Below are 14,322 nucleotides of genomic sequence, written 5' to 3' on the forward strand. Positions count from 1 at the left end.
TGAACTGAGGTATTTATAGCCCTCAAATCCAGGTGACTGTGAGTAGTGCAGCCTCACAGCCCTAGCACAGGGTAAACAAGGACACACCTCATCAGGGAAAGCTGAGCCTTCCCACTGATTCCCAGCCACAACCTCCTCCCAGTGAACTGTTGGGGGTTGTGCAGGAAGGACTGGGACTGAGGAGAGGATAAGGCACATTCAGGGAGAACTTTCTGCCTTAAAGCCATAACCTACTGCTACAACAGGATTGGGGTTTGCAGCAATCCTGGCAAAGTCATTCAAAATACTCTCCCTACAGAGCTTCTCAACCCCCCAGGTTTATAGAACCAGAGAATGGCCTGGGTTGGGAGAGACATTAAAGCTCAGCTTGTTCTACCCCTGCCATGGGCAGGGACACCTTCTACTAGCCCAGGTTGCTCCAAGCCCTGTCCAACCTGACCTTAAACACTTCCAGGGATGGGGCAGCCACAGCTTCTCTGGGCAACCTGTGCCAGGGCCTCCCCACCCTCACAGGGAAGGATTTCTCCCAGATATCCCATCTAACCCTGCCTCTGGCAGTGGGAAGCCATTCCCCTTGTCCTGTCACTCCATGCCCTTTTAAATAGTCTCTCTCCATCTTCCTGTTGGCTCCTTCAGGTACTGGAAGGCTGCAGTCAGTCACCCCAAAGACTTCTCCTCTCCAGGCTGAACAATCTCAATTCTCAGCCTTTCCTCACAGCAGGGCTGCTCCATCCCTCTGATCATCTTGGTGCCTCCTCTGGACCTGCTCCACATCCTTCCTGTTTTGGGGACCCCAGAGCTGGAGGCAGCTCTGCAGGTGGGGTCTCACCTGAGGGGGCAGAGGGGCAGAATCCCCCCTCACCTGCTGCCCACACTGTGGGATCAGCCCAGCATATGGGGGGTCTCTGGGTGCCAGTGCACGTGGAGAGGGCACATCCAACATCTCATCCCCAAGTCCTTCCCCCCATCTGCAATCAATCCCTTCATTCCCCAACCTGGATTGATCCTGGGGGTTGCCACAACCAAGGTGCAGCACCTTGAGCTTGGCCTTATTAAACCTCATACCCAAGACTGTTTGCATTATTATTACCCCTTCCCTGAAAAGCCTCAGGTCACTGAGAAGGCAGCACAGAGAGAGGCAGGATCAGGGAGGACACAAGAAAGTGCCTACAAGCAGAAGTGGGCTGAGGTCTCATCTACTCACTCATTTAGGGGAAAATCCCTTAAAACATCTGCTCCTTTCAAAGACCAGTGGCGACAGAAAGGAAGGAGGACAAGGAAGGTAAACTCAAGCCTAAAAACATGGTAAGAATAACATTGCACCAGCCTAGAGCCCCAGAGCAGGCATGGGAGGGCAGTGTGTGACCAAGCAACACCCCAAGGGGAGGCTGGTTCCATCCTGGGGGTGGTGGGCACAGCAGCAGGCTCAGCACAGGGCACTGGGCACAGTCCTGGCCTCCCACACAGCCCAGGAAACAGGGTGACATGTCAGGGACACAGGGATGCAGCACTAACCCACGGATAACAGCCCCAGCCCTCTGCAAACAGAGTGTAGGAAACACCCTAAAGACCCCCTTTCCACGTAAACACAAAAAAGAAAGAGGCAGCCCCAGCCCCACAGACGCTCCCACTCAGTGCACACAAGGTGCTGCCCCCAAACACACAGAGAGCAGCCCCCAAAGCCTGCCAGGCCCCTCCAAAGCCCACTGACAACAATAAAGCTCCCTGTAGCCCCCCCAGACCTCTCCTTCATGTCCCCGGTGACCCCCAGACCCCTTCTCAGCCCCACAGCCCCTCCCAAAGCCCACTCACAACAATGAAGTCCCCTGTGACCCCTAGACCCCCTCTCAGCCCCTGTGACCCCAGACCCTCCTCCATGTCCCCTGTGACCCCCCAGACAACCCCCTGGTGCCCCAGGCCCCTCTGAAGCCCAGCGACAAGAATAAAGCCCCTTGTGACCACCCCAGACAACCCCTCAGCCCCCTCCTCCATGTCCCCCGTGATACCCGCACCCTCCCTCAGCCTTCGCCCCTCTCCACGTCCCCTGAGGCCCCACCTAACCCATTCACAACACTGACGCCCCCACTGACCCCCCCTCGGCTCCGCATCCCCCTCCATGTCCCCTGTGATCCCCAGACCCCCCGACTGTCCCGTGATCCCCACATTCCCCCTCAGCCCCGCACCTTCCTCCCTGCCCGCGGCGCAAGGAAGCCCCCCCCCCCCTCCCCAACCCCACAGCACACCACAGACGCCCCCGGGCCCATAACCGCCCGCAAAGCACAGAGAGACCGTGAAGACCCCTAAAGGCTCATAACGAGCCAGGAAGAAGCCCCTTCAAAGCCCTCAAAGAGTCCCGACCCCTCGCCCCCATTCCAGGCCTCACTCACCGCGTCCCCGCCGCGGCCGCTCCCTCGGGCGGGCGGTGGGCGGGGCCCCGCCACTGAGCCCCGCCCGTCAACGACACCGACAGGCGATTGGCCCCGCTACGTGATTGACTTCCCAGACTGGCCAATGGGAAGCGAAGGAGTGGGAAGGGGCGGGGCGTGAGGGGCCGGAGAGCGGAGCCGTCCCAGTCTATCCCAGTGCCCTTCAGGACATCCCAGTGCTCTCCCAGTCTATCCCAGTGCCCTTCAGGACATCCCAGTGCTCTCCCAGTCTATCCCAGTGCCCTTCAGGACATCCCAGTGTCCTTCCAGGACACCCCAGTGCTCTCCCAGTCTATCCCAGTGCCCTTCAGGACACCCCAGTGCTCTCCCAGTTTATCCCAGTGCCCTTCAGGACACCCCAGTGCTCTCCCAGTCTATCCCAGTGCCCTTCAGGACACCCCAGTGCTCTCCCAGTCTATCCCAGTGCCCTTCAGGACACCCCAGTGCCCTCCCAGTCTATCCCAGTGTCCTTCATGACATCCCAGTGCCCTCCCAGTCTATCCCAGTGTCCTTCCAGGACATCCCAGTGCCCTCCCAATACATCCCAGTGTGCTCTCAGTCTATCCCAGTGCCCTCCCTGTACATCCCAGGGCCCCTTTTGTCCCTAAAAAGTGCCTCCCAGTCCTTCCCAGTCCCATCCAATCCCCGCCAAGGCTATCCCAGTCCCCTCCCAATGGCTCCCAGCCCCCTCCCAGTCCATCTCAGTATATCCCAGTCTACCCCAGTGGCCCCAGCGGCTCCCAGTCCCCTCCCAGTGCCCCTTTTGTCCCTCCCAATCCCACTCAATCCCCTCCCAGTCTATCCCAGTGCCTCCCAGTCCATTCCAAGTGCCCCTTTTGTCCCTTCCAGTCCTTGCGATTCTCATCCAATTCCCTCCAGTTCTATCCCAGTCTATCTCCAGTGCCGCCCAGTCGCTCCCAGCCCCCCTTTTCTTCCTAAAAGTACCCTTTTTGTCCCTCCCAGCCCCATCCAATCCCGTCCCAGCCCCTCTCCGTCTATCCCAGTGCCTCCCAATCCCTCCCAGTAGACCCCCACGACGTGTGCCTACTCGCCATACCTAAGGTGTGCGAGCGGGCAGGTGCGCACCTCACAGGTGTGTGCGCACCTCACAGGTGTGTGCGCACCTCACAGGTGTGTGCGCACCTCACAGGTGTGTGCGCACCTCACAGGTGTGTGCGCACCTCACAGGTGTGTGCGCACCTCACAGGTGTGTGCGCACCTCACAGGTGTGCGCCCACCTCCCGCTGCTCGCAGACCCCTCCCCCGGGTCCCCCCGCCCCGCCCGGCGGAGAGAAAGGACGAGCCCTGCTATTCGAGGTGATCCCGGCGTGTCTCGGGATCTCTCCCTCCTCCAGCCGCGCGTCCGCGCTCCAGCGGGATCCAGGGAGAAGATCACCCGGACGGGATCCCCGGGAGAAGAGCGTTCCCCGGTGCTGTCCCGGTGCCGGCACCGGGAGGTGCGGGACCCCCCGCACGGAACGGGATGTCCTGGCAGGATCGGGATGCTCCGGGCGGAGCGGGATTCCCCTGAACGGATCGGGACGCCCCAGGAGGATCGGGATGCTCCGGGCGGAGCGGGATTCCCCTGAACGGATCGGGACGCCCCAGGAGGATCGGGATGCTCCGGGCGGAGCGGGATTCCCCTGAACGGATCGGGATGCCCCAGGAGGATCGGGATGCTCCGGGCGGAGCGCGACTCCCCCGGAGGAGCGGGAGGAGATTCGGGTCCACGGCCCCGAGAGGGGCGGAGTGGTGATGGGGGGTGAAGGCCACGGCCCCGGGCGCTGCCCCCCGCCGCTCTCCTGCCTCCCGGGGCTCCGGCTCGTTTCGATTTCGTTTCTCGCCACGATCGCGCCGAAGCCGCAGCGGCCGCGGGGCCGGGACCTGACCGTGCCGGACACCGAGGGCTCCGGGGCGCGCCGGGGATGCAGGTAGGAACCGCCTGCCCCCTGCCCGGGCCCTCGTCCTCCCTCCTCCCCGTCCCCACGGGCTTTCCCCCCCTCCATTCGAGCTGGAAGCTCATGCCCCGGCTGAAGGGTGACCCCCCATCCCACCCAGCCCACCTCCAAAGGGCCCCTCAGAGCCCGGAGCAGCCGCGGGGCTTCGCCCCCCCACCCATTTGGGACTGAGCCAAAAGCTGCTCTCACACATCTGGGGGTTCCCTTCACCCCCCTTTTTCTGGCTTTCCCACTCCAACCCCTCCAAGGACAGTATTTCCTCTCGAAGCAAAGAAAAACTGTCTTGGAAACGTGTGGAAGCAGATAAGCGGGATAAAAGCGAGAACATAAAATCAGGATAAAGTAATAAAAATTCAGAATGTATCTCGTGGCCTAGAAATCTTTAGGAGCAAGAAAAATACCAGATTTGTTCTGTTTTTACTGTAAATCTTGTTGTAAGAGAGTCGCACAGATGGGAGAATAAAATAACTTTTAGATAGTTCTAAACAAAATACACTGCTCATTTCTTTCACTTTTATTTTCCCCTTATTGCTTAGAGTGAATCTGAAAGACAGTTTGCATTGCTGCCAAGCCTGCTCAGAGTTTATTCTGGAGTCCCACTGGTTTGCTTGTGCAGTGTCATGGACCTGCCTGCTTTGCAGAGACAACCAGCAGCCACCAAATTGTCCTTCTGCTGAGGAAAACCCCTCACCAACCTGCTGCTACTGCCAGGGAAGCACTTTTCCCTGGAGGAATGCAGTGCATTCCTCCTGTCCCCCATTCTCCTGGTTTTGGGAACATCAGCTTTGCATTTAAAATGTTTCCAACCCCCACCACTGTAACATTCTTCACCTCTGATTTTCAGGACACTCAGCTCCTCTACCCTGCACACACAGTCAAGAGGCGGCTGCTTTAACCACCTCCAAAAACCTGCCTGAGCCTGAAGTGCTCAGAGTTGGCAACTGCTTTAGAAAATACCATTTACCTGCAAAATTGTTAATTTTCCAGTGGGTGAAGCTGAGAAATTGCTGGGATTCACATGAATAGATTTTTAAGGGGAAATATTATCTGCTTGGCTGCCAGTAATATTCAAGATCTAGATGGGGCTGGAAGCAGGATCTGAGCTCCCCTGTGGCTCGTGAGCTCTGGCTGAGAGAGAAAAATAATTGTTGAAGGGCTGGAACTTAATGGCTGGTCAACAAAAGGGGTGGGATGGCCATTTCCCCTCATGCCCAAATGATCACTGGGGATAAAGCTGGAGATCTCTCTTCATACAGTGTTTTTAAGACAAAATCTAAGCACTATTGCCAGCTTTATTTCTCAATTCTAAATAATTGAAATGCTGTCCTAAAACCCTGGGCATCCAACGAGAATCTGAGGATCCTGCAGGAACTGGGAGCACAGGCACTGCCAGTCTTGGATCCATCTCCTACCTCCCTGCAGCCCATGGGGCAGTGGGGATGGATAACCTCCTTCCAGAGCCTGATGAGGGCAGGTTCCTCTGCTAAAGACAAGGGCTGGAGAAAGAGAGGGGAATCTCTGGCTACTAAAACTGAGTTGGGCAACCAGAGACTCATCCTGGGGCTGGGGCTGGGGGGAGGAAGAACGTGAGGAAGATGTATGGAAGAGCTGCAGACAGCACAACAGGCTGCTGGGAGAAAACAGCTTGAAAATACTGGAGCAGGCATTTCCAAAGCCAAGGCAGGACCAGAACTGGGAACTGACCCCACTGATATGTCTGATCTCTTTTCCCCAGGGCAAAGTGGCCATCAGCTCTTCCAGCCCTGTTGTGGCAGCTTCATTACCACCCCCATCCCAGGCCAGACAGCCACTCATCAGCACTGGGGAGATCTTCAAGCTTCCAGGCAGGCTGAGTGAGTAGAGGTTGAGCAAGTCAAAGCTGCTTACTAAAGGACAGGGTGGGATATGGTGGGTACAGCCACAGTGTCCCACCCAGGGCCCATTCCCTGCTGGCAAGAGGGACAAAGTGTCATCAGGGTTCATTTTCTCTCTTTGGAGTGTTTTTGATCTGTGAGTGCTTAATACAGAGGGAAAGTTCGATGATAGAGAAGAAATCCCACCCTGTCCCTCAGCAGTTTTGAGGATGGAGATAGAGTTGTTTCAGAGGCTGCTCCTGGTTTCAGGGATCCAGCCTGCCCTGTGGAGCAAGGATGACGTGATCCACTGGCTCAGATGGGCTGAGAAGGAATATTCCCTTCGGCAAACCGACGAGAGCAAGTTCGAAATGAACGGCAAAGCCCTGTGCATCCTCACCAAGGAGGACTTCAGACACAGAGCTCCCAGCTCAGGTTAGACCCAGTGCAGGGGGGTCTCAAGGATCATCCAAGCACAACCCGTGGTCTGCTGAGAGGGGCTGGATGGGTCCCAGCAGGCCAGGCTTTAACACTTTGGTGCTGGAGACAAGGACAACTCTTGTTGTTTGGGGGAATAACCTTGTTATTATGTTATGTTATAACCTCAGCAACATCACCTTGAGAGAGTCTATTGTCCAAAGTCATCTGAGCAGAGTTGCCTTCCCTGTAGGTGATGTGCTTTATGAAATACTCTTCTTCATTAAGACTCAAAGAAGAGCTCTGGTGTGCAGCCCTTTGCTGAACTCACCCTTTGGGAAGGCCAGGAGCACGGAGGAAGGTAGGATGGAGAACAGCAGCTGCCCAGCAAGCAGAACCTGCCCACAGCTCCAGAGGGTTACACACACCTGAGGTCTGGAGCTCAGCCAGCTGAACCCATCCCACAGCACCTGAGAGAGGCAACCAGGTCCAACAAAGTCCAGGTCATCTGGGAAGTTTGCAGTGATGAAGCAGGTCTGGTCAGAATCAGGCCTAAGCAGTACCAGGGGGGTCTGTAGTGACCAGGCAAGTCTATGACTTCCCTAAGAAATGTGCCTGCAGAGTGAGATCTGGATCAGGGAGGGTCAGTCGTCAGGCAGAGGCACAGCCCTGCTGGAGACTGGTCCTGCTGCATAGCTGGGAAAGGGCTGAGGAGCCAGGGCTGAGCTTAAATAGAGCTTCTGGGCCAAAGGGTAGTGGGGAGAGGCCCCAGGTGAGGCTGTGGGGGCCAGTGAGGCTTATTAGTGCCCTGGGGGGGCCCAAATAGGGGTTGGGGTGGGGAGAGGTTGGTATCAGTGGCTGGCTGTGTGTGGAGGTGGATCTGGGAGGTGGATCCTGAGCACTTCTGCTGGCTCTTGTAAAGTAACGAACACCTTAAGTCTCTACAACAATTTGCCAGGGGGTGCCTGTGCTCTGGCACATCCTCCTGTTCCAGTTTTTCCTCTGTACCTGACCCTGACCCTACTTGGCATCTCCTCTGACCCTCCTGGACTTTCTGCTGCTCCTGCCTTAGGAAAATCCCAGGCTTTCCTCAGCACACTCCTCCCCTGCCTGGGCTCCACCAGGCTGATAACCACCCTGGGCTGTCCCTCCCCTCCTGTTTCAGGGCTTTGGAAGATCTGGGACCTGCCCTAATGTGCCACAGGGTGTTTATTTGGCTTTTTTTTCCCTGCAGGGACAGACTGCAGTGCTGAGGCTGCCCCAGTCCTTGTTCCCTCCAGTGCTGAGGCTGCCCCAGTCCTTGTTCCCTCCTGGCTGGGCTGTGCACAACAGCCTGTGTTCCTCAGCCACGTGGAGCCACTGAACCTGTCCCATCACAGCTCAGAGAGTGGCTGCAGGGCAGGTGCCATCTGCTCCTTTCCTACAACCCCGTTGGCCCCAGTGGATGGGAAAATGGCAGGTAACTATGAATTTATAGCCTGGCTCCTTGGGGAAATGACACAGTGCTTTGTCCTGTCTGCCCAGCTGTCTCCCTCCCCTTTATTTCGTGCTTCCCCACCTCAGTTTGCCCCCCTGAACAAACTGTAGTTCGTGCCTGTGTTCTGAGATCTCGCAACAGAAGTGCTCTGGGCTCTTCTTATATTTATTGTCACTGCTGCCACGTGGGATCCTGTTGCTGATACACCCTCGCTGGAGCACAGTGGGGAGCTCTGTGACCATTTATTCCCCCCCATGCTCAGACTGCAGGTTGCTGTGGGAATACGTGTACCAGCTCCTCTCCGACAGCCGCTACGAGCCCTACATCAGGTGGGAAGACAAGGAAGCCAAGGTCTTCAGGGTGGTTAACCCAAATGGACTCGCCCAGCTCTGGGGGAACCACAAGGTAAATGCAGCTGAGAACAGATTTGTCACCCCTGGGCTTCTGCAGGTCCCTTTCATGACCTGTTCCCCAGGGCTGATGGCACAGGGAAGGGGAAGGGGGGTCACGGTGGGTGCTGAGATGCCAACCTGGTAAAGAAAGAGGGACTTTCTCATCCCCTGGAAAGGAAAATGATGATTGTGAAGGCAGTCTGGGTTGGAGACCTACATTGGAACCATCTAGAATGTTCCACTTGTGGTCCTGCTGCAGACAGACCCAAACCAGGTGTCGGCACTTGCTTTCACTCAACACCCCACAATTCTTCCCCTTTCCAGAACAGGATGAACATGACCTATGAGAAGATGTCACGAGCACTCAGACATTACTACAAACTCAACATCATCAAAAAGGAGCCAGGGCAGAAGCTGCTGTTCAGGTGAGACGAAGCAGAAGAGAGAAATGGACCCAGGCCCCATCTGATGGTGCTTCCTGGGTTCCAAGCAAGAGCTGGGATGCTCAGCAAGGCCCAAGGGTGGCAGATCCCCTCTGGTGACCTCCAGAGCTCAGCTGATCCTGGCTTGGATTGGAAGGGGCCTTAAAGTTCATCTCCCCTGCCATGGGCAGGGACATCTTCCACTAGACCAGGTTGCCCCAAGGCCCATCCAGCCTGGCCTTGTTGGGGGCAAGGCTCCAGTATTTACAGCCTGCTTTGGGGCTGGGTTTGGACATACCCTTAAAGTCATGACAAAAATGTATCACAGGTTTTTGAAGACTCCTGGGGAGATTGTCCATGAGAAATCCAGCAAACTGGAGCAGCTGGAGAATGAGGACCATGAAGATTCAAAAGAAGACCCACTGGAGGTTTCACTCTAGAAAATCTTTGGAGGTGCCTCACAGACAGACTTGTGCTCTGCTGGGAAGTGCTGGTGTGTCTTGCATCTCCTGGACAGAAGGCCACAGAGCTGGCCCTGGATTTCAAAACCTGCCCTGAGCCAAAGCTGGGACATCTCTGGGGCCTCATTAGCAAAACTCCCCCAGAAACCATCCCCCAGCCCCGACAGTGCATGTGAATGTGTGTGGGCTGGTCCTCTGCTTGTTTTTCTCCTGCCCTCAGGGAGAGAATGTGATATTTTTGCTCTGAAAACTTTGATGCTTGTCTTTAAGGCTCAAACTTGCTGGCAGAGATCACGCTGTTCTTCCAGTGAGATGTGCTGAGCAGAGCAGAGTGTGTGCTCTGGGTTGAGCATCCTTTGCAGTGAGTGGTGTCCCTGAGTGTGAACGTGCTGCTCTGAATCTGAGCCATTTCCCTGACTTCTAAATGGACTTGTGTTGCAGAAATGGTGCACACTGGAGTCACAGTGGCTCCCCTGTGATTAAGGGTGGGAGTGTGGTGAAATATCCACCTGGATCAGGCCTGGCTGAAGCTCCAGGGTTGCCCTAAGCTGGTTCTCACTTTAACTCCTTTCCCTCCAGGTAATGCTTTTTGTAATCAGCTGATTAAATAATGTGAAAAGAAACAAAGAAAGTAATGACTATGAGCCCAGTCTGGTCAGATATGTGGTTATTTGCTTTGAGTTTGAAGCAGGAATGCCTTGAGGGAACAGAGTGTGTTTCTGTGTGTGTTTGAAAACACAAAATACCCACTAATATTTTCACATTGCTTTTCATTGAGGAAATAAAATCCTGTGACTGTGTAAAGTTGAAAATCCTACTTCTTGCTGGTTAAAGGTCTGAAACTGGGAAATTCCAGCTTTCCTCCCCAGGACAAAGGTCTTTGGGCAGCTCCTACACCTGAGTGCAGCAATCTGAGCCGCTCAGGAGCTGATGGGTGAACACAGCACAGACATGGGGGGTTTTGCACCATGAGGTTTCCACCAAAACTGGTTGTTTCCAACCTGAAATTACAGTTCCTTTTTTGCTGTAACTGGTGTTGCTCCTCCAAAACTACTTTACAGCTGGAGGCTGGAGATGCTGGTAGGGCTGTAGCCAGCAAGAGGTGGTGGTGGGATGGGTGGTGGCTGATTGGCAAAGCTTCAGCAGCTCTGGAAACACTGCCTGAGAAGTTTCACTTCCACAAAAAATCACCAGCTCACTGGCAAAAAAGAGGTGCTTGGCAATTCAAGTGAGGGAGGAGAAGGGAAGGAGAAGCTCTAATGGGGTACATGAGCGTAAGGTCACAGCCTGTGGGAGATCCTGGCCAGGAAGGGAGGCCAAAATCCTTGCTAGGAGAGGGGCTGGAGGTTACCCAGCACCCACCAAGCTGCAGCCTGGGGCTGCACCACACCAGGAAGGTGCAGTGAAGCACCCAGATCTCATCCTTCCTCTCACAGAGGGGGCTTTTTTTCCCAGGGAAGATTAAAACCAGATCTTTCTTGGGATAAAATCCATCAGACTAAGGGTAAATCTTCTCCAGCCCTGCTGGACATCTTTGGTGGGACAGCAGACTTCCTTCCTTGGCAACTGTCCCACGCTGGCCCTGTGCCACTCCTGGAATACACACCCATGGGGGCATTTTTCTTCTCTTAACAAGACATCCCTACACTTTCTTGCCATGCAAACAGCCCTGATGGTTACTGAGCATTCCATCACTTCCCCAACCTGTGTGCTTGTTTTGTTGGAGCAGGTGACAGTTGGTGACCCTGGTGCTTGTGATATGACCTCTGTTCACTTGTTTTTCCTGTGATGACTCAGGATCACTCTGGACTTGGACGGGAATTTCCTCTCCTGCCTGGGAAGCTGCCAAAACCCCTCAACACTCCTTGATCTCGGAGGGTGAAAATCCAAGGGCACCTGAAATCCAAAGGTTCCAGGCTTTCTTTCCTGGAAAAAAAGGCTTTTGTTGGCTTGCAGGAGCCCTGTGCTGAAACTGCCAGTCCCACTCCTGAAGGTCAGTACAGGAGAAGATTCCTCCCAGAAAAAAGGTGCCACAACAGAAAGCTTTTGCTGCCCAAAGAGTGCCAAGAGTGGCCCACCACCTGCACACGAGAGACAGGCAGTAAGGGTTTTCTTTCCTGGGGGGAAGGTGTGAGATCCTGGATCTGAATCTCGCTGAATTATTGATATGGGTCAGAACCAACTCACTCTCTGTGTGTGTGCAGGTGGGGAAGGACCTGCAGGGACATGGTAAGGCCTGTGCTGAGGGCACAGGGCAGAGCTGAAGGCCTGTAGCTGGGCTGTCAGCCAAGGCAGACCTGCCTGGTAGCCCAAGCACACCACACCCCTGCAGCCTGCCACTGGCTACAGCACAGCTCACTCTGGCCTGGAATGTTAAATGTTTTAGTGAAATGCTTTTTTCTTGGTTGAATTTTACTCCTGTAAAAACCTTTTGCCAAAATATCTTATTTTTTCCCACTAAATTAAAAAGAATTTCTCTTAGAGAAGAGTGTGTGACTCTTTCTCCGGACACTAATTAGAGGTTATAACAAATCAAAAGGGTTTGAAAAAGTCCTAAATAAAAATGTAACTGCTCTGGGCAGCTTATAGCTTAATGAAGAGTGTAACAAGCAGCAAGAGCTTTCTGTCCTGACAGCTTTTGTCTGGGAGGAATCTTCCTCTATTCAATTTTGGGAGTTGGACTGGCAATTACAGCACAGGGCTCCTGCAAGTGAATGACTGCCCTCCCCCAGGAAAGAAAACCTGTAACCTTTGTAATGCAGGTAAAGTTGGTGGGCCACCCAGGGCACTCCATGGGCAGCAAGAGCTTTCTGTCCTGGCACCTTTTGTCTGGGAGGAATCTTCTTCTGTATTGACTTCCAGGAGTGGGACTGGCAGTTTCAGCACAGGGCTCCTGCAAGCCAACAAAAGCCCTTTTTTCCAGGAAAGAAAGCCTGGAACCTCTGTGTTACAGGTCAAGCTGGTGGGCCACTCCTGGCACTCCATAATCAGCAAGAGTTTTCTGTCCTGCCACCTTTTGTCTGGGAGGAATCTTTATCCATGCTGAATTTTGGGAGTGGGACTGACAATGTCAGCACAGGGCTCCTGCAAACGAGTGACAGCCCTTTCCCCAAGGAGAGAAAGCCTATAATCTTTGGGTTTCAGGTGCAGTTGGTGGGACACCCTGGGCACTCCATAGGCAGCAAGAGTTTTCTGTGAGGGCACTTTTGTCTGGGAGGAATCTTCGTCCACATTCAATTTTGGGAGTTGGACTGGCAATTTCAGCACAGGCCTCCTGCAAGCCAACAAAAGCCCTTTTTTTCCAGGAAAGAAAGCCTGGAACCTTTGTGTTACAGGTCAAGCTGGTGGGCCACTCTTGGCACTCCATAATCAGCAAAGCTTTCTGTCCTGCCACCTTTTGTCTGGGAGGAATTTTCACCTGTATTCACTTTTGGGAATCAGATTGGCAATTTCAGCGCAGGGTTCCTGCAAGGGAACAACAACCCTTCCCCCCAGGAAAGAAAGCCTGGAACCTCTGTGTTACAGGTCAAGCTGGTGGGCCACTCTTGGCACTCCATAATCAGCAAGAGCTTTCTGTCCTGGCACCTTTTATCTGGGAGGAATCTTTATCTGTGCTGAATTTTGGGAGTGGGACTGGCAATTTCAGCGCAGGGCTCCTGCAAACAAACAACAGCCCTTTCCCCCAGGAAAGAAAGCCCTTACTGTCCATCTCTCATGTGCAGCTGGTCAGCCACTCTTGGCTCAGGGTGGCCCAACAAGTGCACCTGAAACCTAAAGTTTCCAGCCTTCCTTTCCTGGGGGAAAAGGCTGCTGTTTCCTTGTAGAAACCTGCCCTAAACTGCCAGTCTGACTCCCAATATTGAATACAGGTGAAGATTCCTCCCAGACAAAAGCTGCCAGGACAGAAAGCTCTTGCTGCCCAAGGAGTGCCAAGGGTGTCCCACCACCTGCACCTGAGAGACCTGGGCTAAGGGCTTTCGTTCCTGGGGGAAAGGTGCAATTTGGGAATTTTGGAGTTCCCAGGAATCTCTCATATCCTCCCTGGGGCAATGTGTGTCTTTCCCTGCTATAAACAGTGGCAGGAGGGCTGTAAATCTGCTGATTTCCTGGAATGGGGAGCCATCCCTGTTGGTAAACAACAGAGTCAGCACTGCTTGTGCCGGGGAGTTTGGTGTGGGTGTGTGGGGAGGGAGAGCACACAGCCTTTGACATGGCTGGAATCAGGGGCAGTGGAACACAGGCAGGTGCCCTGTGTGAGCTTTCCCAAAGGTTTGCAGGTGCTTTGATCCCTGGAGAACATCACCCACAGTTCAGCAGCACCAGGTCTGGCAGTGTTTGGGGCAGAGCGTTGCACAGTGGCTGTTTTCTTACCCCACTCATGTGCTGGGGGAAGCAGCTAAAACCAGGCTCGGGGGTGGAGGAAAAGAGGATTTTCTTTGGGGGCTGGTGCCCAGCACCCTCTTGGATCAGATGAACTGCACAACTGGGCTGAGAGGTTTCCAGCAAAGCCATGTGTTGGCTGTGCTGTCCATCCAAACTGGGGCTGGTGCAGGGAGTAGTGTCTCCCCTGAACACCCTGTCATGGTTCACAGGCTCCCCTCAACACCCCTGTCATGGTTCACATGCTTCCCTCAACACCCCTGTCATGGTTCACATGCTCTCCTCAACACCCCTTGTTGAGGTTCAGGTGCTCCCCAAATGCTTCTGTCATGGTTCAGGTTTTCTCCTCAACACTCCTGTCATGGTTCAGGTGTTCTCCTCAATACCCCTGTTATGCTTCAGATCTGAAACTATGGATGTTTTTGTGCCCAGGAGGTTGTTGTTGGCTCGTGGCTGGTGTTGGCTCCAGGGCACCTTTGTGGCCCATGGTAAACACAGCAGCCTCCAACACCCACTGAGGTTGGCTGTGGCTTTGG

General features: G+C 54.5%; 2 protein-coding genes across 3 annotated transcripts in view; one reads left to right on the forward strand and one right to left on the reverse strand.

Annotated features, from left to right (window-relative positions):
• KCTD20 (potassium channel tetramerization domain containing 20) overlaps nucleotides 1-2,466 on the reverse strand; it is a 28,229-nt gene extending 25,763 nt beyond the window's left edge. The window contains exon 1 of one of the 2 annotated variants that reach the window (XM_064635886.1): nucleotides 2,388-2,466. The gene's annotated coding sequence lies outside the window, so the exon portion shown is untranslated. The remainder of the gene's footprint in view (nucleotides 1-2,387) is intronic. The other variant, XM_064635887.1, reaches the window with a different exon arrangement.
• A 1,460-nt stretch (nucleotides 2,467-3,926) lies between these two features.
• On the forward strand, nucleotides 3,927-10,210 carry ETV7 (ETS variant transcription factor 7). Its single transcript, XM_064635879.1, has 8 exons — nucleotides 3,927-4,357; nucleotides 6,120-6,237; nucleotides 6,508-6,672; nucleotides 6,908-7,015; nucleotides 7,889-8,113; nucleotides 8,394-8,536; nucleotides 8,848-8,948; nucleotides 9,274-10,210. The coding sequence occupies exons 1-8, from the start codon at nucleotides 4,352-4,354 to the stop codon at nucleotides 9,383-9,385; spliced, it is 978 nt and encodes a 325-aa protein (XP_064491949.1). The 5' UTR covers nucleotides 3,927-4,351; the 3' UTR covers nucleotides 9,386-10,210.
• The last annotated feature ends 4,112 nt before the right edge of the window (nucleotides 10,211-14,322 follow it).

This window comes from Pseudopipra pipra, chromosome 25 (genome assembly GCF_036250125.1).
Source record: "Pseudopipra pipra isolate bDixPip1 chromosome 25, bDixPip1.hap1, whole genome shotgun sequence".
NCBI classification, from domain to species: Eukaryota; Metazoa; Chordata; class Aves; order Passeriformes; family Pipridae; genus Pseudopipra; species Pseudopipra pipra.